The sequence below is a fragment of the Centrocercus urophasianus genome, unplaced genomic scaffold (assembly GCF_019232065.1).
Source record: "Centrocercus urophasianus isolate 14NV4802_14NV808 unplaced genomic scaffold, USGS_Curo_1.0 seq_18, whole genome shotgun sequence".
Classification (NCBI taxonomy): Eukaryota; Metazoa; Chordata; class Aves; order Galliformes; family Phasianidae; genus Centrocercus; species Centrocercus urophasianus.
This window is the reverse complement of record NW_024884733.1, coordinates 3910031-3935254: the sequence shown is the minus strand read 5'-3', so window position 1 is coordinate 3935254 and position 25224 is coordinate 3910031. Positions and strand designations below refer to the sequence as shown.

The window sequence follows — 25224 nt, the reverse complement described above, 5'->3', positions numbered from 1 at the left end:
CCCGTAACAACCTAAAAATGCAACTACCTTCCCTTCTCCTCCAAAAAGCAAGAGCAAACTGACAACGTGCTCAGTCCCTGGGACAAAACAGGATCCAGATACAGCAGAATTGTCAAGACAGGTTAACTCAAAATCACCAACCAACGGCAATCTGCTGTGATGCCCATAGAGCAGTATTTTTGCTGAGCTGTGTAAAAAGTAAATACAAATCTATACTGTCACTAGCAGGCAAAAAATGAGATGGTTCCCTCCCTGACTGCACAGGCAGCGCTGGAGGCTGCTCTTGCATAATCCTCACCTGCTGTAAAAATCAATGCACCTCTCCTAGGCTCAGTATTAAATCACAATTGCTCTCTGCATTGCTCGCTCTCAGGGACCAGGACCACAGCTAAATCACACCGTTTCTATGGATAAACAGTCTGAAACTCTCCTCATCCACTCTCAATCTCTGGGGGAGAAAAAAGAAGCAGACAGCTTTTCCCCTTTTCACCCTCAAATAGAAAACTCCATCAAACCAATGAATTGCAGACATCCCTACGGGACACTTTTCATTTATCACCTGGCTTATTGGTGATCTGAAGTATTATTTATGCAAATAAACATTCATGCAAATAAATATCTTGGTGCTGCACTAGTCCCAGGAGTCAGTCAGGCCGGGATGGCTGCAGGGCAGTGCTTAGGGACACAGGCAGGTAGTGCTCTCTGCACCCATTTGCACTGCACTGCTCTTCCCATGCCACGCTCCAGCTTGCTTTGCTCAGCTGCGCTTTGCCTCCCTGACCTCCAGCCAGGACGCGGCTCTTTGGCTCCCCCTGAATTTGCCACCACTCCGTGCTCTGGTCACTTGAAACCCAAACCTACAATGCTTTGGGAATCTGTATTCTACTGTAAAGAGCTTTTTCTCAGGTTTGCAGAAAGAAAGCTGAAATAAACCTCCCTGCTTTGCGGGATGGTGCTTGCTACTCCATCTCTGTTTTTCTGAATTGGAAACAGATTGGAGAAGGGCAAGGAAAACAATCAGGAACAAAAGAACATCCTCAGGGGTTAGAGTGGGAAGAATGAGGTCGGTGACCTTGTAAATGAGGTCATGGAAACAAAGCCTGCAGGGGTCCCGCTGACCCCAAAGACAGTGCCATGGGTCACAGCAGGACCCTGCCACGCGCCAGGGCTGGCAGGAACCTCAAGCACCCACCCAGGGATGCCAAGAAGGGGTGAGCGTGTTGTCAAGCACAACTCCTATCTGTCATTACTCATAAGGGGCTGGTTGTGGTCTCTGTCATGGCAAACATCAGAGCATCCCATCCCTGCCACGGCAGCAAGTCCTAAGATAAAGATACTGTCCAGCAAACAAGAAAATCTGTGCCTGTGTTCATTCTGCAAGTATCTTTCTCTGAAATCTTTGTGCTGCCTTTGCCGGGAAGGGGCAGACTGCTGATGTGCGAGCTCCTGGTTAGGGGAATAAAAGGCAGATACAGCAGGATCCCAGGGACTGGGGCTTCCTTTTTTCATCTGTGCACATCCTGATGTGACAGCGCTTTGGTCTGTGACTGGAGGGAATAGAGAATGTGATTCATAAAAAAGAATCAATTCATTCCGCCTCTCGAGTCTAGCTTAATTACAAGCATCTGAAAAATACAAAACCAGTTCAATGCCACCAATTACTTAGCTATAGGCAAAGATTGCCTCTCAGGTGCAATGGCATTCAAACGTCCCCAGCTGACACAGACCAAAGAAGCACCCACCCCAATATTTTCACCCCCTTTCCATAGCTACCTGTGAGAAACTGGTAATTGATTATTCTTTTTATTCACCTTAAGGGTGAAAATAGCCATGCTGTTTTCAAAACCTGTCTGCACAGACAGTTTCCTTTACATTTTTAAATACAATAATGCCTAGAGGCCTCTTACCAGGCTGCCCTACTGCAGCCATAGCCATGGACCAGAATACGCTTAAAGGATTTCAAGGCCATCTCCAGCACTATTTTCTCCTCTGTCAAAAGGCCAATTAGTCATACAGACTAGCTACAATGCAAACACACAATAAAACCCTGCAGCACTTGACTTGTTGTGACTCATGATTTCTTTCACAAACACACTTTGAGAAACAAGGGGTTCCAAGTTCTGCTTGGAAGAGTTGGAGCACTTAGGGGCTGGCTGCTGGAGCACGTTTTTGAAGATGTTACTCATGTAGGCAACCACCAGCGGAGTGGTTCACTACAGAGACAAGCCACTGGGATTCAATATTCGTCTCACAGACTACAGGAACCACAGAGCTGGTCTCTTGCTTTACAAAGGCAGCACGCTGGAAGTTGAGCTCGCTGCACAGCCAAACAAGAAGCCGAGCAGAGATGCAGCCTTTCTGCTCTGTGACACTTTTATTAGCCATTTTCATGGTGAGCTGCACCTACACAGGGCAGAAGTAACGCAGGTGCTTGTTCAGCCCTGGTGGTTGGCTCTCCTCACACACCTACCTCTCTCCACGCACGCGCACACACAGCGCATGCAGCACATTAATGGAGCGTAACATCACGGCATCCACAACTTCAAAACAGAAGAGGTTATTTTTATCTCGTTGGCCCCTTAGGGTTGTTTCAGAGCGCTCAAATGACAGCTCTAATGAGAAGGAGATCTCGTCGGGTGCAGTTGGTATTTACTTACCATTTCTTCTACCATGGTGAAAATGCCTACGAGCCAGCAAAATTACAGGTAGCAATAAAAAGCAGAAAGCAAGCAAGCATCGGGAGATATGTGCAGCCCAGGCACATACTTCAGATGAGTACTGCCTAACGAAACAGCAAGCCTCATATGAAAATAAATAAAGCCATTCATGTTTTATCTCGAAGTACGTTTTCTACCTTGTTTTACTCACTTGGGGAAAACAATCAGACTGGGGCCCAACTCACAGGCCGTTATAACAATTAATTAAACGCCTGGGTAAAAACCCAGGCTCAAAGCAAACACAAAGTATGATCTGTGTTCAGTCCTGAGGTCTTGTGCTCTAAACACATTATGTAAATTCTAGCAGGTATAACTTAAAGGAGGAAAGTGAAATTTGCAGAGATAGCTCTTCCCCATTTACTGAGATAACTAGATAGGAAGAAAAAAGCCACGAGAAGATATGTCTGAGAAAATACAACAAAGCCACAGTTACAGCATACTGAATTGCACAAAAGCCACCAAGGATGGAAAAGGGAAATACAAAGGAAGCCCAGCGAAGCTCACTTGCTATAGAACTCCACCATCAAACAACTACTGGGTACCCATTATGATCAAAACCTTTTCCAGACCATTAGAAGAGACTGTGCATCACTGAGGATTGAGTAGATTGGACAAATCCTGTAAGACGATCCAGGTAAACATCCAGGTGATTTTTAACGTGCACACAGGTAATTCTGTTGCTTAGACACCTGCACTGCTTTGGGATCTAAAAAAATGAAACTGAATTAGAGCCCAATTCAGAAGACGCATAGCAAGCAACGCAAGTGACAATTTGAGTCACTTACAACATGTTAAGTCATTGGTTCCTAAGGAGCTCAGTCTGAAAGACAAGACATAACAAGCAGAGCAGATGAAAGCACAGATGAAGTTGGAAGAAAGGGCAAGAATATCACGGAAGATAAAAAAAATTGGCTTTCAAGCACTGACTATCACAATCCCTTTATGGAGAATGTTCTGCAGACACTGAACGTGGCATTTCATGAGTACATCATCAGCTGTTATCAGATTGATGCGCTCACTTTGAGGTGGTGGAAAAAATCCTCTAGCTCTACAAATGCAAGTCAGAAATGAAACATATGTGTGTCCCTAGCTGTCCAAAGTGTCCTCTGTGGGAAATCTGGAACGGCTGCCCTTTTTCTTTTCTTTAACCTTCATCAGCCTCAAAATCTCCTTCACCAATTGACTCCACGCACAGCAGTATAAATTGCCAGGACTACTGTGCCAAGGCATAACCAGACACAAGGAGCACACCACGCACGACCTAGAGATGCTGATGTCCTCGTTAGCTCCTAACGATCTTGGACTGCCCCTGCTAATTTAAATTACCTTGTGTTTGCTGCAGAGAGATTGCACAGAGACAATTAACACAGATCAGCTGATGCATGGCAACTCGTTCCCGCAGTGTAATTTCTTGAGAGGCTTATGACTTAGACACGCATTAGTATGATTTCAATATTTATTATCCTCGTTATTAAGCAACAGCCTTGAGCCACATCTTACAGAAGCAATCCTTTCTCTCTCTCTGTGAAAGGGCTGTGAATCAAGGTGTTCTCTAAGCAGCAAGCCTTTGCTCTGGTTATTGGGATGCTCTCACACAGGCTGGCTCCTGGGGGCATCAAGGCTCTGCAGCTATTCCCCATTCCCCTCAGTGGGACAGAAGCAGGCTTGGAGCGACCACAGCTCTTGCTCACTCTGGCAGCATTTCACCTTTCAGCAGTAAGAGTTATTCTCATGGACACACAAACAGGAAGATCTCCATGTACAGCAGATATCTGAGGGATGTCAATGATCCTTTAATGGGGCTCTGGACTTAAGGCGGTGTTTGGAAACTGTTATCTCCTTTTTTTTAAAAAAAAAAAAAGCCACCTTGAATAGCTCAGCTTTATGACACTCTCCAAACTCCATGTTAATAAATATTTCTGTGATGAGGCTTAGAACACAATTCAAGGGCCTCCTGGTGTGGAACAGCAGGCCCTGAAGAACAGCACTGGCATCCAGTCCACGCATGCTCCTGTCCCAGCTCACATTCAATACAGTATTCCCAAAGAAGCCTCAGCACACAGTAATTAGCAAACATGGAGAGACTCCAGGAGCACTTACTGTCCTCCCACCTTCTGTACCTCTCTGAAACTGCTGACATAGAGGGAATACTGTAAGTCCAGCTTTTTGGAAAGAGGACAGCAACACCAGTACTATGCAATCTGGATGGAGACAACAAAAGTTAGGGAAAAAGTACACCTAGATGGGCTGCTGCCTCCTCAACTGAAAGATACATAATGGTAACTACTGTATCATGGCAAAAGTAAATAAAAACATACAGCAAATAAATTACTTTAAGTTGTCCTTTAAGAGGGAAAGAGGGATGCGTATGAGGCTTTATATCTGAGCATTATTAAAGCAGAATAGAAGCAGAATGCATCCTGAGAACAACGAAACATGGAAGAGAGGTGGAATGATGTGCAGAGATGAGATGGAAAGAACATAAACAAATGCCAAAAGCCTGAAATACCAACAGCTGAAAGGGAAAAAAAACAATAATCAGCTTCTTTGTGCGAAAGCAGTTTCAGCTTCTTGCTGGTATTTATGTTGGACTACAAATAAAAGCGCAGTTTCAATTTCCTCCTTGAATAAAGTTAAATTGATGTGTATGAACGCAGAAACAGAGCACACGATTGTTTGATTGCACTCCCTAGATCTAATTTCTAGAGTAGAGCAGCATCTGATCCCTTGGCTGAGATCTTTATTCCAAATGCATCGAGGCATTTCTCTTTGGAGGAAAAACTTTCAGCAAAGTCTCCTCTTTGATTTACCATCCGAGCGTCGCGAAGTTGCAGGCAAGCTGACAGCAATGGATAAAGTGGACCGAAGGCAGGGATAAAGTGGTCAGATGGCACAGAGAGATAAAAACCCATCATTAAGAAACACTTTAGAGTCCAAAAAAAACCTTGTGCTGAACTAAGATGGCACTGCCCAGTTACAGCTTGACCTTTGCCCGGTGTGCACACAACTATTTTAAGCAGATTCTAAGCCGGTTTAATTAATAATTGCATATCATTTAAAAGCTTTTACAAAGAATTAACATCTGGTAATTGAAGGAGTGAAGAAATTAATGCCACTGAAAGCAGTAACGGCTTGCCAGTCAAATGTAAACAACACAAGAACAATCAGCACCCTACCGTACCGAGAAATGACAGAAGGCTTTTCTCATCTTCTGTGCTGCTATCCAGCCACTCGGCCACATCGCCGGGAGAAAGGAGACTCATTCTCCAGCCAGAAAACTTTTCCATACAGACAACAGCGAGTGAACGGAGCAGGGTAGGCAGGGCGGGGAGGAGCGGGTGGTCTCGGGATTCCAGTGCTCCAGTTGTTGCCTACACTGACAACACGCGAGTGCAGTCCTGCCCTGCGCGCTCAGCCCCGCACCTGACGGCCCATAGCGCTGGGGCAGGCATGGGGGGATCTGCACTTGTTGTCTCTTTGTGTCAGCTTTCAGTTCAGGCAGGAACAGAAATGAAGGCAAAAAAAGGGGAGCTAGGAAACCGAGGTTTGAAAATCCAAAGGAGGTCGCAGGTTATGATGGAATCGGTTTAAATTAAAAAAAAATAGATTTCAGAGCTGACAAAGCTCAAACAAGTAAGCAAGACAGCTCCTCAGCTAAGTGTACTGTATCCCTGCCATCCCCCTCCAGTGTTGGCTTTGTTTGTAGGCTCAGGCTTTACGCTTTATGCTGAAAGAAAAAATGATTCCAATCCCCCTCCCCCCCCCACTACAGATGAGCCGGCATTCCCCTGCTCACAAGCCCCTCCGTGCTCCAGCTACTATACCAGCATCCCAGCCTCTCTTACAATGCATTTGTTCATGCAATGGCAGGTTGATCAATCTGGGAAGAGGAAGCTCCCACCCCTCCCTCTCCCCTCCTCCTGCATGGCGGCATTGATCGGCAATAATGGCATCTGCCTCCGCCCGGCAGCACAGCGCGGGGAATCGCTCCTCTCTGGGCTGTGAAGGTGGTGGGGAGGGGGCACTGCCCGCAGCAGCTCTTGAAGCAGCAGTGCTAACAGTCCATTCCCTCCTTTATCTTTTTTTTTTTAATTTTAAAGAAAGAAATGGAAAATAATCTTGCTCTGTCTAGACAGCGAGTTTGCCCTGCACAGACCTGCACTGAGCAATTGCCATCGTGACTTCACGGAGGGCACTTTTAATTGCATGGGATTTATAGTGTATGATTTATTCCACACAAAAGAGCATTTTACAGGTTTCCACATGCAGAAGCAGACACGAATCCTGGTAAGTGAGGGACTCCCGGGCCCCACAAATCAAAATTGCCTTTGTCCTCAGGGGATGGAGCTGATGCTCAGATCAAACTGCGCTCTTTAAAGAGACAGTGTCTTTTGTGCATCAGCTTCTGAAACTGCCTTTATTTTAAAGAATTCGTATCATTGCCATCCCCTATTGCAAAGTAGGACACGTGCTGACCCTGCCGAAAACCCGAGCCAAAACAACAACAAAAGTATTAGATCAGCAAGGTGGAGAATTAGTTACTAACCAACCAACGAAGGGGAAAAAAGAAAAAAGAGCTGTGAAGTCCCAGCAGGGAGGAAAATTCCAATTACTTAGACAAACTGTAGCAAAGCGTTGTTTGCGCAGGACAGATATTTTCATAACACACCTGCCAAGCAGGGCAGATGCTGCACAGAATGCACAATTAATGAGGGAATGGGGGACTGACAGTGCAGGAGCAAGATGCTCAGCTGAGCGGTCCCCCTGCTCACCCTGGAAGAGTGCACATCCAACCCTGAATGTGGACAGAGGGTTTAAAAAAACAGAAATACTGCCTATGTAATCTAATAGATTAAAAACCAGGCTGCCTGGGGAGGTACTTAAGCCCCCATCCCTGGAGGTATTTAAGAGCGATGTGAATGTGGCTCTGAAGTAGTGGGCATGGCAGGGATGGGTCAATGGATGAACTAGATGATCCTCAGGGTCTTTTCCAACCTAAGTAATGCTATGATTCTAAATATGCTTTCCCACCAATGCAAAACCCAGCCTTTTTGTTTTGACAGCAAGCTTTTCCAACACATTTTCCCTGTGTGTGGAGGAGGATGACATTTTGTCCAACTTCCACAAGCAGAATCTTCTTTGAGTTACGGATGTGCAAACTGATGACGTTGATCTCCTAGCGATAAGAATGGAATTAAATGCAGCTCTCAGAGCGAGGATTAGGTGGCTGTTTTTCTCTACTCAGTTGGTCAATGTGAAAGAATTTTACCTCTTCCCTTCTAGTTTTCTGTGAAATAAGTGTGGTGCCCCAAAATGCTGACAGCCCTTCCACAAAAAGCTGGTTTAGTTTGCCATGTTACCTATCATTATCATAAATAGGTTGTAGGGAAAACAAAGTTAAGAGTATTGATTTCCTATGAATGCTTCTCACTCCCATGAATTTTCTGTCCTTTCTAGGAGTGCAGATTGGGCACACGCTTTCCTCCACAACTGCCTTACCTTGTATCATGATTCAGCTTTACGCGTCCCTTTCAACTCATCACAAGTGCTCAAGTCAAGAGGGTAAGTATATTAACTATCAAGTATGAAAATGCTTATTGGAGTACTTGAAAATACGAGAGCGTGGAAAACAGGGCAAGAAAATGGAGGCAGGAGCAGCAAAGATTTCAGCCAGGCACACATAAGTAGGAACTGAGAAGGCACCCAAGCCATTCCCATGCACGCAGTGACATTTGCATTCCTGAGGCAACGTGTGGGGATCACGTCATGATTACCATCATCCAACCTGACCGACTTGAAATACCTCAAGGACATCACCCAGGGGCTCTCCTCCATTTGCTGCATTATTTCCAGTTGAACAAAAGCACATCAGAAAAAAGGACATTTGATTTCAACGGACACCGCAAAGACAAAGCATCAGCATCGCCCGCTCCCTTGGCACACTGTTCCAATGGTGAGCTGCACGTGTGGTTAACAATGTGCTCCCAGATCCCCAGGAATGAATGTATCCGGACTCATCTCTTAACCACTGGGCACCGCTTGATGTTTCTATGCTTTAATATTCCCCATTATCAAACTCTGGTATCAGTAGTTTTCCACCCGTTTACACAGCGTCTGGTTTCAAACAATCACTTCAAAAAATGTAGCATTGATTTTAATTTTGAAGCCTTTTGCTGTAGGGAAAACAAGGAAGATGAAACTTGCTGTGGGACTGGAGAAGGGGAGTAGTATTGGTCTCCCATTAAAGCTTGCCACAGGCAGAAGCAGCACTGAATTGCTTCTTCAATTTCTCTTTCTCCACCTTAAAGCAGGTGTTGTGAGCTCTAGAGCTTACCAAAAGCCTTCAAAAAGACCTGTCCAAATTTGCCAGAGCTGCTGGGTTTTGAGAGAAGCTGCAAATAAGCGCAGGGGGAATATTCAAAACATACCTTATGTTTCCATGCTGTGACAACTACCTACGCTGGAAAAAAGTTTGTAGAACTGATGCAAATATAGATAAAAATTGCCTTACCAACCAGAGGGGAAGCATGCAAAATGTAAAAGCATCCTTCACTGATGCCTAAAGGTACAGAAGGTACAGAAAGGTGGGAGAGACCTGCAAAGTGACGATAAAACAACCAGGGAGAAGCAGCAGCTAACTTTGCCTCAAGAGGCTGGTGTTCTCCAAAAGCAGCCTACAGAACAGCAGATTCTGTCATTAAAAAGTTGGGGTTCACCTCCTTCACTCCTGAGGCCCTAAGGCAGACGAGCCCACAAGGTTGAAATTTAAAGCAAGCTTTTACATTTTTGAACCTCTTATATAAAACTAACAACTTAAAACCTATGCACATCCCCAACTGGTAATTCCTTAAATTACCACCAGCGAATGGGCTTCTGCTCCTTCTTGCAGTTGTCAGAAATGTCACCCTCCTACAGTTCTGATTTTGAAACCCATGATGCTAAGCAGCTTTGCCATCCCATGGATTTAAAAATTAGCATTCTTGATAAGTGAAACGACACAGAAACACGAGTACTCATTTTTTTCTATGTGAATTTTAGAAAACGATCATTCATAATATATGCAAATAATAGAGCACAGATGCCTTCTGATGCGGATGCTTTGTAAGCACAAAGTAGCAGTGGTATTATAAATCATCATGTATTAATGCTCTCTGCAGGAGGCACTTACAAGGAAGGGAAAAATGGATCTTGCTTGCACTAGGGACAGACTGATGGGCTGATTGATGGATATTGCTATAGTCAGTTGGTGATTTCTTCACAGCAATATACATTAGAGAATGCACACCCAAGTCATTCTTATTGAAATCTTATGCAGGCAGTTTAGGAGGGAAGGAAGACAGGCTGCTTATGCACTTGAAAAACGAAGTTCTCCCTTCAGCTTGGGGGCACGGTGGGTAGGGAGAGGCAATATTAATGCTCTTTTCCCCAAAAGCAGGCAGGAGGAGATGTATAAAAGCTTGCCTGAGGTTGCAGCACTTGTTAAACCACAAGATGCAATAAATATCCGCTTTTCCAACTCCTGGATCAATGTCATACGTACCAGACAACAAGGCTCACCTCTGCACTTGTCCTTTAGAAGTTATTTCTGTCATCTTCCCCACAAAAATGCCAAGCAGTAATAACTTCTCAATCCTACTCAATGCCACAGGACAGCACAAACGAGCCAGCTTTAAAGCAACCTTCCCAGGTACCTAAAAATGCCAGTTCAAGACACAAAAGGTGCTGTTTTCTGCATTAAATCATTTTTAATGCCTATCTGTAAGGAATATCATATTGTTTGGAGAAGCAGTAGTACAACCTAACAGCCTCTAAGCACTCTGTAATCTGGTTCAAGAGCAATGTGGTCAGATAAAGGCAAGCAAACCATTTTGCGTTATGGAATCCCCATGGAAGGACGCACAACTATTTTGTGACACAGATAACTTTCCAGCTTAAGCCACATAAGCAAACCAGGCTGTACCACCACAACAAGCTACGAGCAGCTGAGCAGACTCACTTTTCAGGTGAGCTCCACAGGAGCAGGGCAGAGCAACCAGGAGGCCCCTTCTGTAGGAGTGATGGGCACCCAGGTCTCCGAGTCAGTCTGTTCTGCTGTTGAAAGCAAAGCATGCTAGCCCACACACACACGTTACCATCTACCATTTAATCATTCAGATTGCTTAATGATGTGATTTTAGCACAACCAGGGATTCTCAGCACTCACAGCAAGGTGAAGATGACAACTTCTACGTGCCACCGTGCTGATGTTTACACTGGTAAAATATGAGGATGTGTTCCAGAGTACATCCTTCAGAACCCAGCTGAGCTCACAGACATTAATCCCGCAGGAGCTCAGGGGTAGCAGGGTACAGGACTTCCCAAATGCTACTTGCTGGAGCAGTAGGGAACAGAGGGGCAGCAGGAGCTGGGCCCACTGACAGCCTGTGAGGATAAACGGGGACAGGAAGGCAAAAAATGAAGGTGAGCAGCACAACAAACCTTCAAGTTCTCTAGCACATAATAACACAGGCAAGAGCTCTCTTGTGTAAGTGACATTTTAAATAATGTCACGAAGCTATTTCCACACTTAATTTTGAGAGGGGGTTGGAGGCAAGCAGGTTAGCAACCCAAATGGAAATTTAAATAGAACGGTGAGATCCTGGCCTCTATCAAGCTCTTCCATGCCCAGGCAGCCACCCCCAGGCAAACCACCCCTGGCTGCTCATACCTTGCCTTTACAGCAACTGAGCAGCAAGTCACTACCCCTATAAAGCTTCCTGCTAAGGAGCTGAATTGTAAACTGCTTTTAAGGCACATCTTAACAAGAGGATGCTTGAGAGTAGTAGGAAAAGAGACAAGGAGACAAACCACTAGCTGAAGATCAAAGCTGAGTGAGATCCATTCTCACAGCCACATCACTAGCATGTCTAGCACTAGGTAAGAGAAGAAATTTGGATTACCTAGAGCTGAGACAGTAGGCACTGAAGGAACCATCACACAGCCTGAAATGATCTTAAACAAAATAACAACAGTAATTTGAAGGCTAAGTGAATTATTGTGATTTTGGTTGTTGGGCATATCAACTAAAGAAGCCAGTTCCCAAAGTCAGGCCTAGCAACATGGAAGCTTTGCCATGGTAAGTCAAAGCATCCTTTGCCCTCTTTGCCATGGAAAAGTGCTCTGCCTTTGCTAGAAAACAGCCACCCAAGAAGCAGCAGTCAGGAGCTCTGACACAGCTATCTCTGCTACGGAGACTGCTGCATTTTCAGAACTTCACTGATGAGGTAACTATGGGGCTGTGTGCTGTTCCTCCCCTCCACTTGCCTTTTCATACCACCTTAATTACATTTTTGTCCCCAATCCAAGTTAGGTAGCTTCAGTATTGCCAAGGGATTTAGCTAAGTTATACTGCTAGTACTATGGTAGTTTGTAAGCATCTATTAATGACTACTCTAAAAGCATTAAGCTAATTTAATTCCAAATTAGGGCAAAGACATTATTTACAAAGTCATGCACTCCATAGTGCTTATCCAAACTGTGACCACATGTCTTATGTAAACCAAGGACTTCTATTAAAGTATGAATACATCCAGCTGTATACTTAACATACATTATGTAAAGACTACTTAGTATCTGTTGCTGGTCTTCAAGTGATGATTTTTTCTCCCCAAGAATGTGTTTACAAAGAACACCTTCAAATATTTTCTCTCCCTGACCAGAAAAACAGGTGTTCAAAAGGAAGTACAGACTCAAAATGTTTCTAGAACATGGAGCTGTCTTTAAAACAACAACAACAACAAGAAAAGAACAAATATACCAAAAATCAATTAAAAACCCCCACCAAAATACATGTTTCCAGATTTTCCAAAGATTGACACGGAAGCAGTATAAGTGGCAGCTTGAAATGGATTGAGTTTTAAGCACTTCAGATGGGGATTTCTGAGCTAGCATATTAGCTGGAAAGAAGAAACACACCCAAGACCAAACCTTCAGGAATGGATGACAACAGAAAGAGATCGAGATGTACAGCTTGATCCTCCATCCACTGAGACCAGAAATATCCCCTGCTTCACAAACCTGAAGATCCAGCCCAAACACTCGAGAGCTTCCATTTTTAAAGCAGCATGAAAGAAAGTGGGGAGTAATTTTTGAACCCTGATACCAGGAGGATTGTAATTGCCAGTGTATTACAGCACTTTTCTGTATTAGATAAAGCTAAAAACAACTACAAATACTTGCTGTGAAAGCAAACAAAAAGGCAAATAAAAAAACAACTCCAACAGCATAGCTTCCTCCCTTCCGTATGTCCATCAGACTTGCATCTCTGTGGTTGTCTAAGAAAAGTCAACCTTCCCAGGCAATGAAGACTCAGCTGTAGCTCTGCTGGCTGTATTTCCATGACTAGCAGGTATTGCAAAGGAGGAGGAAATAATCTGAAAAGAAGTAACTGCCAAGGAAAACAAACTGCATGCAGACCGTGAGCTGAAGCATCCACTTCTCCCTGCCCTGTCTCCACTTTGAGATGCTGACTTCCTACAAAAAAAAAAAAAAAAAACAACCAGGAAACAAGGAAGCAGGGTTTTCGGGAAAAAGGAAGTCTTGCAGTGAACTGCCCCATAGGCAGCTGTTTGTATAGCAAAGCACTTCCCCACCAATGCAGCAGTCAAGTATGGAAAACAAAAACAACTTTCCTTGCTCGCTGTGCAGGCCAAATGCTTTGAGTGCTTATTTTGCCCAAATTCAGAAACAAACGAGTGAAAATAATGCAGGCAGTTTTGTTGGAATACTAGCTTCATTCATGCTGCCCTGCACTCTTACTTTCAGACCTAATGCCCATCCTTGGGCAGACTTCAACAAGAGCAGGGAAACAGCTAGGAGACCTTTTCCTCACCGAGATTACAAACTCACTGTACAGTACCTCCAACAAACAAAAAAACAATGCACGATCCCCACTTGACCATATAACTTTTTAAACTCCTGCTGGGATCATGCAGGAATTGCTACACCGCCCCAATGGCTTGCAGATTGCTTCCCCTCTTCCTGCAAGCTTTAGTGTATGGTAATGCTAGCTCTACGTAGCACTCCCACAAGAAGTTCAACTTGCTTGTTTTCAGAACAAACTAAATACCAGTGATTCTTGCAGAGCAGGGTTGAGGTTGCTGTGCCAATAAGGAACTCTATTCCACCCTGAGGTCACCGCTTGCTCCTTTTGTATGGTGAGAAACCACAGTCTTACCAACATTGTCAGGTAGGAGGTAAATTCTTCTTGATTTGCACAGACAGAAAAAAAAAAAAAAAAAAATCTAATTCACAACAACCTGCACCTCCAGCACCAGGAAACAAGACAGAAAACCACCAGCCAGAAATTGTCAGTGTCTAGTAGCCCAAAAGCATGCAGTTGCACTTACCAGGTATGCAGCAAAGAAGCTGGAGCATTCTGGAGAATGAGTAGTTAAGGCCAGCTATATGGCTTCCTACCCTGCCTATGAATCATGCAGCCTCCCTCCCTCTTAAAACTCAGTTCCACCTGTGTTTATAAGAATACTGTCTTAATCTCTATGCAAGCATCAAAATAAGGCAACAGCCAAAGCCTAAGGTCTTTCCAAACATTAAAGATAAGCACCAGAAGGGCAGTATATTTTTGTTTGTTTGCAATCCCTAATCTGTTTCCAAATTAGGGACCAAATTTAGTGGTGAAAGAAGGGAACACAACAAGAGACAGTACAGATTAGCAAATTTTTATGAGGGTGTACCAACACCAAGCCCTCCATCTTGTGGACACAGGCTTAATTTCCAGCTGCTGTACCTTAAAGAGCCTTCCTCAACACCCCGGCAAAAGCTTCCCTAGAGAATGCATCTGACTTTTCAGAGTGACCTCATGACTTAACAGGGCACGGCTTTAGGAACATGAATGCTGTAAAAAGCTGGCACTGGAATCATGCTGTATTTTGCAGCATTTGGCATTATCCCTGCAGCCGATTATTCCTGGAATCAAGCAAGTGGGTATAAACAATTACCGCCTCCACTCCAGAAAAAGGACCTAGTCGTCACAGACAGAGTGCAACTGAGCTGAAAATCTGACTGAAGCATACTCTAAAACGGATCAGAACCAGCACGAAAACGAACACAAGAGTATCTTCAATCTCCTCTTTCCTATGCCAGACTGGAACGCCTGTGGTTGGCAACACTTGAAGGGTGCCCAGAGGTCTACTCCAGGCAAATGCACCATGGAGCTGTTTCACTTCTCTGGCAGGCATCCACGTCACAACATTGCCCTCCTCAGACCCTGCTGAGCTCGCTGCAGGTGCAGGAGGAGAAAAATGCAATGTTGTGTGGCATAACAATAGATCCACTGCGTAAGGAGCAGCACTGTTCAGCTATGTAAGGAAACTCTATGTAGGCTCGACACAGCTATTTGTAGATGCCATTATCTGCTCAGATAATCAGCTATTACAGAAGTCCACATTTAACAGCTAGGTTTACCATGACAATTCCAGCACCGTTTCCCATTAAATTCATATATTGGAAGTCCACTGAACAGTTAACTTTCGGAATACTGCTGATACTGTATGCAGAAACTATAGTTGCATTGTCTGCTTGTTGATTCCTTGTGCAGATCTCCTTCTCTTTCTCTTACTATAAGCAGTCACCCAAACACACAGAAAATTAAGTGGAATGGGATCATTAGGTCTCTGTTCTGCCATTGCCCCAGCTTCAAATCCCACCATTATTAGCTCTCCTAAAAAACATTTGTGCTGCTTGATACCAATTAGTCGAGAAATCTGCATAAAAGATAAAAGGAAGTATTCCCTTTGTGGAGAATTAAAGCTTTGAAAAGGTACGTATCTCTACAGGCTAGAAAATGGATCTGTATCTCGATGCCAACAAGCCATTTACTAACACCATCCACTCACTGTATTCTCCTGCATCACGTAATTTTCTGACTTCTATACTCTACAGCTCATGTTATGCTTACCCCCAGCTATCAGAGAACAGCAGTGAGCAGGTCAAGCCTCAGTGTACCGGAATGCCCCTTCCTCCCACCTACATGCAGATGAGGCTGATTTGTTCCCATTGACTTTAAAGAGCCATGAAGGATCGCTATGAAAGAAGTTACCTCAAGCATTCATCAGAATTATGCATCTTTCCCCTTCGCACATTTTAGAGACAGACAGTGCAAGAGCACCCTCAGAGTACCATTTAAACCAGGCACAACATGAACAATCTGAAGCGCTGCTACTCACATCTCCTTCAAGAGATCCCCAGTGATTTCAATTCCATATCATAGAATCATCATAGAGCGGCCTGAGTTGAAAAGCACAACATCTAGTTACAACCCCCCTGCCATCAGCAGGGTCACCATCCACCAGACCAGGCTGCCCAGAGCCACAGATTGGAAACTCTAAAGGGTACTTCCTGGCAACCCCCCTGAGATCACCTAAATTAAACCTGAAAGGGCCCGGGACTGTGTTGCCAGGAATCCTCCTAAACTTTGCTGAAAGCTTGGTTTGGGAAGATACACATTTGCCCCAAAAAGGCTCAGGCAGAAGGTTTTCATTTTCTAATCATGAAATTCAAAAGCAGCTGCAGCACAACTTCATCGGTTCAGGCTAACAAAAACAGTCCCTCCGAGTCAGCAAATTAGTATTCTCCCTGGTCTACAGGAGAGAAGGAAAAGAAGGACTTCATAATCAGTGCCTATTAAAAGCTGTTTCTAAGGCAGAAAAAAATTAACTGTGAAGTTTCCATTCTTGGTTTTGGTAGGTATCACTTACTGCTTATGCAGTCTCTGAAAAATATCTTAACTAGATCAAAAGGCATGAAAATAAAGTGCTTTCCAGCTTGCTATAATTTAACATCTTAAGACAAAGGCTGTTAGAAAAGCACACAGCTCTACTGTACAGAAAACAAATCCTCATGTATTTATAAGCAACCTGTAGGATTGCTTGAACTGCTTTGATTTACCAGAGCTCGCTGGAGGACAGGAAGCAAGGTTGGCAATATCACATGCTGGAAACATCACACAGTGCCAGCAGCAGGTAAACCCTGAGAGATCTTCCCATAGCTGACCATCAAGAGGGATGTCTGGCCTCATCCAGAGACCTGACATCATACAACAGCATGCATGTAGTGATGTATGGGAGGTAAGGAAAGCCTTTCAGGGAGAGGGAGAGACTATCAACCCAACAACGTAAGGAGCAATAAGCCACGTTCTGAACTTTGGAATCCACCACACAAACTTCCTTTTCTCATCTGTGTGACGGTTGAATACTAACACACCTCAATTCCATGCCAGCCAGCAGAAAAGTACCAGTAATCCATTTTCTCTCTGTCAACTACTTAAACGCATGCAAGTATGCCTTTAAAAAACACTATGCATGAAACTGAAATGGAAAAGGTGGATACAGATAAGCAGCGAGGAAAAGCTCAGAACCCTTGAAGTTTCTAGTTACATTCAAGCTAGTCACTTCAAATTTCCAGCATAACACTAATGAGCCCCATCCTGCCTGACTGGACAGCAGCAGCAGCCCCATCCCCATCTGCACGGGGATGTCAGGAAGGATCTCACCTGCGAGCTGCATTCCGCTCCAGTCCTCCTCCCTCCACCATGGTCCCACCACCGCGCCAAGCAGAAAGTCAGCACAGCCTCTGCATGCTTCCCTCCTGCTCTGTTTTCTCTGCCGCAGACGGTTTGGAATGCAGAAAAGCCAGAGCTGAAGCCCGTGGAGCACGAGCAGCTCTATTCAGTTCCTTGGCTCTAGTGGAACAATAGCTGCCCTTGGTGGCTCGCCTCCCCTCACACGCAGCCACAGGATGGGGAGACGCTTCATTTTCCCTGTCCCGGGGGTGGCTGGGGGAGCGCAGAGCCAGCGCCAGCACTTGGGGTGGAGTGGGAGGGGGTGTGGGCAGGAGGAGACGGCTCTGAAGCAAAAACACGCCCGATGCTGAGAAAAACTCAGGGGTTTGGAGCAGCTGACTCCAAGCCTAAAAGCAGCAGCAGGGAAACTTAAGAGGCTGGTAGCATTGAAAGCCATTCCCGACTGCAAGAAGTCAAGATGAAAACACAGCTTTGTCAGATGAACGAGTAGCTGTGACTCCAAATGTGCCTCACTGAACCCCAACTTTGCTTGCAGACACTGCCCCACTTCAACCATTCTACAGCCAGGAAGTATGCAGTACTCACAAAGCCCTGAGATGCACTTAAAAAAAAAAAGAAGACAAACTTTTCTTTTCTCTGCATCCTGAGCTGCCTTTGTTGTCGTTTCTGTTAATTCCTACTGTGATTTACGGCTCTGGTTGAGTCTGTTGGTTAAGCTGGAAATGGTTAAGCTTTTTCAGAGCTCTTTCCTTGTTTATTTTACAAGGGCCAAGAGCTGAACTTCCAGGTGTAACGTTGCTCTCGAGAAAAACACAAAAGCTGCTCTTAAAGATGCAGAAGCAGAAACTTGGACATTTTGCTTACTGCTGCCGTCATGATGTCTCCTACATTGAAAAGCCCCTGCTGAGAGCAGTGTGTCAAGTGGGATCAGTGTAAAAGCCCAGGGCTGGATTCCCAGCAGATCCCACCTGCCAGGCGGGGACTGGAGCAGGCAAGCACGCATGCAGGAGGAATGCAAAGCTGCCCAGCCTGTTGCTGAACTGGCTAAAACTGCTTGTGAAGAGCCGAGACCAGCAGCTTTCGGTGTGCTGGGTGCAGGCAGGAGAGCAATTTGAACTGGTTTACTCCAACTTTGTAACGTAGTAGTACTGCTCCTTCTCTTTCAGTTCCCATGTGGGTACTTCCTTTGGGAATATCACTGTTGCAGCCATTCCCTGGAAGAAACAGCACCTTTGGTCACCCTACGCTTCATCAAAGCTCACGTGAGAAATCTGCAAGTGGGGCACAGCACAGACCTTGAAAAAGAGATTTCTGAAGGCCCACTTAAACAACGCTGAATGCTAACTAAAGAATAGAAACATCTAACTGCTCCCTTGCTCTCTAAAGCGAAATGCTGAACCGTAGCGCAAAGATAAGCACTAGAATGGAACTGCAACTCAAAACTCAAAGGAAAACCAAAAAAGGACCTCCCAAACCTGTCAGTGACAGCAGTACAGCAACATAAACACTCAGATCCGTTTGACCAGCTGCTTAGAAATGTCCAGTTGCTGGAACTGGGAGGGCAAAACAGCCTCATGACCTCAGCTGATCGAGATTCAGGCAAAAACCAGTAACCGCTTGTGAACGATTGCAATCTCCTCTCCCTCACCAAAAAAACCAAAACAAAACAAAAAAACAACCAACAAATACTGCAGTAATTATATAGAACATTTCATTCCACAGCGTTTTTTTTTGTTTTGTTTTGTTTTTTTAACCAACCACATTCACAGCACCACAGAAAAGCATCTCTGCTGAGGGTGGAGCAACATCAGACAATTCATGTATACCACAAAGCATGATAGAAGAGATGGAAAAATTAAGGACTGGTAACGCTGCAGTTGGGTCTGTGTGTCTCTTCAAAGGGTTCTAACGCTTTCGTGGGCAAAAAAAAAAAAAAAAAAAAAAAAAAAAAAAAAATAGGAAAAAACCCAAAGCTACTAACTGACACTTTGAAGTACTCCAGAAATTACTCAGTTTCAGGTATTTGAAATGCAATTTTGGAAGTCTAGGAGTAGATGTTACTTCCAGAAGACTGCAACCTTCATCATGTCATTCCAGCTTTTCAACCTTATTTTCTCCTCTTGTCTTGTTGAGTAGCTGGGTGCCCAGGTCAGCCCACCACACCCTGCATTACCAATGCAAGGAATGCAACGCCCCTTCCAAAACTTACAGTCTTTACAACCCAACAGAAAGCACCACTGCAGTCCTTCCCACCCAGTCCTGGGCAGAACGGTTAACGCCTCACCCTCATGGTCCAAGGAAGACCAGAGCACTAATCCAATGCTGAGCCCCTACAGACCAGCCTCTAGATGCTTCCTTTGGGTTTTCCCAGCCTTTAGACTGGCAACTCCCACCATTCAGCCCACGGGAAGTCCTCTCCAGTGCCTGCTACAGTCAGTGGGTAATGAAGTTGGGTGAAAAAGCAAAGCACTCATTACTTGCATCACGCTGATACCCTGGGGTCAGCAAAGTTGGTGATCGCTGCTTTAGACTTTCCTGCTACACATCAACAAAAAGTGGGGAAAGTCCGTCTGTGAAGAGGAGCTCAGTGACTCAGTTTTTCAGTGATCTCACTGGTCAGACCCTTACCAAATCTACATGTAGCTCCCTTGGAAGAAGAGAGGCTGCTAGTCAAGCAAACCATTGCAGTTGAAATGGAAAGACAAAGAAAACCCAGGAAAACAAAACAAAACAAAAAACCACAACAGAAAAAAAAGCATCAGTTCTTTGCTGGAAAATACACAAGATAAAGCAATCTCAACCATACATCAGGAATTATTAGCTTGTAGCCAGAAGCACTTACTGGACACCGAGTTGAATCTTAATGGGCACTAATCACCACTAGAACTTACAGCCCTCTCCATCTTCAGGGCTTCTTCAGGGAATCAGGGATTTGCCTGCGACACAGAGGTGCCTGCTAGAAGAGCTGATGATGAACTCCAGTAGAGTTCAATAGCCCACTTTTCCTTTGTGGCGTTATTACTTTTTCTTTTAAGTGAATTATCCCTCTGTCGTGCTGCTGAAACATTTTTGTCTCTTTTGAAGATAAAATCACAGTTCTAATTCTTTTCTTCTTCTGCTGTGGTAGAGCAATCAATTACAAAAGGAGCAGCAGGTTAGTACAATATCCAGTATACACCTGAATATGTCTCATTTAATAACTAAGCCACCATACACATTATGCTTTTTCTTTTTTGGTGTAGCTATTATAGCAGTTTGCCCACAGGAGATATGTCACTGCCCCACTGAAGTGTAAATATCACAGGATGGCACAGGAAGCGCTGTAAAATTTGCTTTTTTAATTTATTTTTTAAAAGCTTGACTTGCATGCTTCCCAGAGGCATTGTGCAGATTAATTAGCTCATCTTCATAGGCCATTTTCAAGATATAAAGTGCTATGTAAGTAAGTACAATTACTGCCTGATGGAAAACAAATCTCCTGAGGCCCTACATGGAAAAACCCGATATACAAGGGCTGCCTGAAAAGTAATTTTATTGTTGGCTTGTGATGTAAGAGGAGGACGTTGGTGGGATGACAGTAGAGGTTGAACCTTCCCACCAACATTCCATTCCTTTTTGTTGCTGCGAGACAGATGGTGAAAGAGGGTCATCTGTATCTGTAGTAGCTTCCATGGAAAGAAATTGGAGGCATTACTTCTGGAGCAAGCTATGTATAACTAACAGTAGATTTTTTGCCTCACTGTAGCTCTCTTAGCCAAGTTCTGCATTCTCAGCCAGAGCTAATTATTTGGAAGAAAATCTCCTAAATGGATCAGAAGCACAGAAGGAGACCTGCCATGGGCCACAACAGCAATCCTTACCTTCATAACGCAGAGCAAAACAAAAATATAAAGATTCAGTTTTTAGCACTCTAGAGAGAAGATGCAGGGCAGCTCATTGATTACTATGGTGCATTTCCAGCCAACACTACCTGTCCACTTTGGTTTGTCACAAGAAACTCCAAAGTATAGCTGTGTGCAGAGCACATGCTGAGAAGAGGGGGAGGTACAGGAAAAGAAAAGACAGGTTCAGGCTTCCCAGAAACAACCCACGACCATGGGAAATAAAAACTCGAGTGGCAGTCCCATGTTCCAAGACTCATTAAGATAAAAAACATGATGCTTTTAATAGTCTGCTCAGCACACGTACTGAAACCTATGGGCTGTGACCAACCTGGTCTAGTGGGAGGAATCCCTACCTATAGCAGGGGGTTGGAACTAGATCAACTTGAAGATCCCTTCCAACCCAAATCACTCTATGATCCTATGAAAACAATATGTATGTGAACATATGCATGATTTCACTGCATGAAATCTAACCGATTCACTGATTGGTGGCAAAGCAGGGAGACAGGAGCATGCGCACATGTGTGCAGCGGGCAAAATTTAGTATGTTTAATTTCATACCAACCTGAAGCGAGATGCACCTAATCTGATACCATAAATATTTACATTGGCATCTATCAGTTCATGCTAAAGCAATAAACCGGTCAGCAATGAGTACTGGAACTAGGAGTCTGAAACAGATTTAATTACATCAACCTCTTCTTTTTTTAATTTAGCTCAACGTTCAAATTAACTGCATAGAAGCCTTCAGATAAGGAAATTCAGGCTGTAGGAAGATAGGTTAATTTTCCATTAAGTGTTAAGTCAGTTGTTACTGAAGGAAAAAAGGAGCGTATACACGGTTGGGTGGAGTGTAATTACTTTTTGCCACAAGATCAAACAGCTATAAAAGAAAGCCTACAACATTTAACAATGCACTCGGTAAGTTCATGCACGACTTAAGGTAGATTTCCCTAAAGAATTTCATAAATTTTTTTTTTTTTAAGATGTGGAAGCTAAGGAAAACGATAGCTTCCTTTCTACTGAACTGGGGCTCAATTAGAACATAGCCAACACATCTTCCAAACGGCCCAAGAGCTACCATATATATTCATGCTCACATAACAAAACCTTCGAGTCTTCTGAAGCAAACTGTTGAGCAGGCTGGAAGCAGCGGGCAGGGATACAGAACAACGTTTCCAAGAAACAAACCCTAACGGAGCACGTGGCCATTCGAGAGAGTTCAGACTATGTGTTCATACCCCTGTTAATTTCTGCTCTAAAAAGGTTTAAGATCTAAGCAGATAATATTCGCTTCATGACGAAACTTGGCTCTCGGCACAGATGATCTGCGGCCAAGGGAATAAAGTTTCAGCAGCGTTCAGAACAAAACAAAATCCTCTGGCTTTGCTTGGGTTAGACAAGAAGGAAAAGACAGCAGCTTGGCAATTTTCTGTATACAAATAACTGCAATTGCCCAGAGGGAATGTCACTGAGACATAGGCATCCGGGTTATACCCAGCCTCCCCAGAGCCTGTTTTAATTTCAAGCAGAGCTTTCTCAATTCCTCTCATCTTTCCAAGGCAGGCAAATTGCGCTGCGCATAGTCCAAATTTCAGATTACTTTGGGGCTTTTCCCAAAGTTTTCTAACCATAGAGAAGTAGGTGCTTCTCTATGTAGCTCTGCAGTAATTTAACAATACTCAAAGGCAGCTGTATTTTACAGGAGACTTACACAAACACAGCACGGAGCTGCGATGAACAACAAAAGTACAGAGCAGCGCTTGCTGTGTTGCTCCCAGTCATCTTCCAGCTGCTGGGTGCCTTTCAAGGTAGAATTTTGATACAAAAGACTTGCAGATAAAAGAAAAAACAAAAGCAGCAATACAGAGGATACTGATTTAAAAGATACATCTGATCCTTTGGATCCCCAGGTCTATATAAAGGAGGATGTGAATCTCTCTCATGTATGTTTATGCCCCTATATACAAACACGCCCATGCAAGCCCAAATCAAGCAAATCCAAAGAGCTGCAAACAAGTGAAGTCAACACATCTGTATCCATCTTCCTGCCAGGGATAGTGCTGTGAGCGGGCATACAACACACACAACCACTCCCCTCCCCCAGAGCCCCTACTCTGCATCCCAGCCGTGCAGGAGAGTTGACAGGAGATAGGTAATTTGCACATTGCAACACAGTGAAAGAGCAGACAGCGCTGTGGGGAAAATTCTTTCATCAAAACACGTCACAAATCTGTAAGGCTGAGATACTGGGAGCTGTTAACTGCATTTCTCCAACCTCCCTATCTAACAGATACGCTTTACAGGCAAGGCTGAGTGATGGAAGAGAGCCCTCTTTCCAGCACAGTTTTGTTACAAGTTGCAGGAAATGTATTATTTCAAAATCCTGCATATTTCTTAAATCTTTCCTGAACATAAAAGGTTTGGTGCATTGCAGATTTTTTCATTGACCAGGTCACAAACAATCTCTCTTCTTCCAAAGCAGACCGACTCCCCCCTTCCCCTCCCAAGCAGTCACCCTTTTCAGGCATTCATCCCACACCTCGGCGCACCAGGACTGTAATTACATGGTGTGCACGGAATAAGTCTTATTTATTCTTTCATCACAAAGTACTCATTCCAACTGGAATATGCAGAAAGCAAGGCTCAGCTTTGATTTAGCTGCAAACAACCTTATGTCTTAGAAGCGGCAGTTACTGAAATAACCCCAGAAATCTTTTCAGCTAACGTCTGTTCTCTCCTGCCAAGTTTTTACCTGAAGGAAGAGCATGGGCTGTGTGCTTTCTCGGTGCAATCATCCCACGTAGGAGGGCTCAGCAGCAGCTTGCAGAACTACCTGCACATGGCAGGCAGCAAGGAAGCTAGATGTGATTGAACCGATCTGCTGTTGCTCACTCCATCTCCAGGTCTCTGGACATATCACCTTTTACAACAGCACCGAGACAGCATTTCTGCACAGCTTACCGGTCACCTGATAGCTATGCAGCATGGATCCAGAGCCAAAACAGATTGGTGCTTCGTTTTTATCACTTCTGCCCTTGTTTGCCTGATCAGAGGATTTTCTGAACTCAGCAGAATTGATACTGAAAAAATGAGCTTGAGTAAGTGCAGTGGGGGTGATCACTGAGATAAAATCCATCAACTACTCACCTAAATCCAAAGATCAAGAAGTTAAATGCAATTTTTGGACCTCAAAATTTCATCTTTGCTAAATTTCAAAACTGTATGTGTAGTACACCATAGTGCAGCAAGGAGGTGGCTGCTATATTTACCGTGTGCATGTAAATATCTCCTTATATTTTTATATCTTCATAAAGCCTTTCTATACATACAAAGCATTTATATGATCAAGGAAGTCAGTATCTAAAGGGATGCTGTAGGAAAGAAGGGAACAGACTCTTCAGCAGGGTCTGTTCTGACAGGACAAGGGGAAATTGCTTCAAACTAAAGGAGAGGAGATGTAGATTAGATATAAGGAAAAAAGTTTTTATGAAAAGGGCAGTGAGGCACTGGCATAGGTTGAACAGACAGGTGCGGGTGCCTTGTCCCTGCAGAGACTCAAAATCAGATTAGATGAGGCTCACCTGATGGAGCTGTGGGTGCCCCTGTTCAGTGCAGGGAGTTGGACCATATGGCCTTTAAGGGTCCCTTTCAGCTCAAACTGAACTCTACAATATGGTTCTAAGTCAGGGTGCCCAATTTCCTAGCTATTTGCATTCTACTGCTGATCTCCCAAGTGGAGCACATTGCAACACATCAAAAGCACTCTAGTCTTGCTCCCTATATATTCTTGACATGCTGGACTGCCTCCAGGTACTTAACACTCTTCTTAAGCTGGCAGGCCTGAAACTGGACTCAGTATTCCCAGTATGTTGGTAGTGCTGAGGTCAGGAAATCAGCACAACTGATCTTCTATTGTCACACTCCTGGTTGCAAAGACAATTTCTACAGCGATGCTCAGAGAATAGCAACTTGAGGGCACAGATACACCCAAGCAGGAAGAGCAGATGCTGACAGCAGGCTGGAAAGGATGGGGATAGGAGCT

At 44.3% G+C, this 25224-nt stretch overlaps 1 protein-coding gene across 9 annotated transcripts in view; it reads right to left on the bottom strand.

The window, feature by feature from the left end:
* RASAL2 (RAS protein activator like 2) overlaps positions 1-25224 on the bottom strand; it is a 149978-nt gene that overhangs the window by 44900 nt on the left and 79854 nt on the right. Inside the window, exon 1 of one of the 9 annotated variants that reach the window (XM_042819280.1) lies at positions 5899-6019. The exons of the other annotated variants lie outside the window; for them this stretch is intronic. Coding sequence (XP_042675214.1) covers positions 5899-6004 — 106 coding nt within the window. The 5' untranslated portion in view covers positions 6005-6019. Of the gene's footprint in view, positions 1-5898; positions 6020-25224 lie in introns of those variants that run through there. 9 annotated transcript variants of the gene reach the window in all.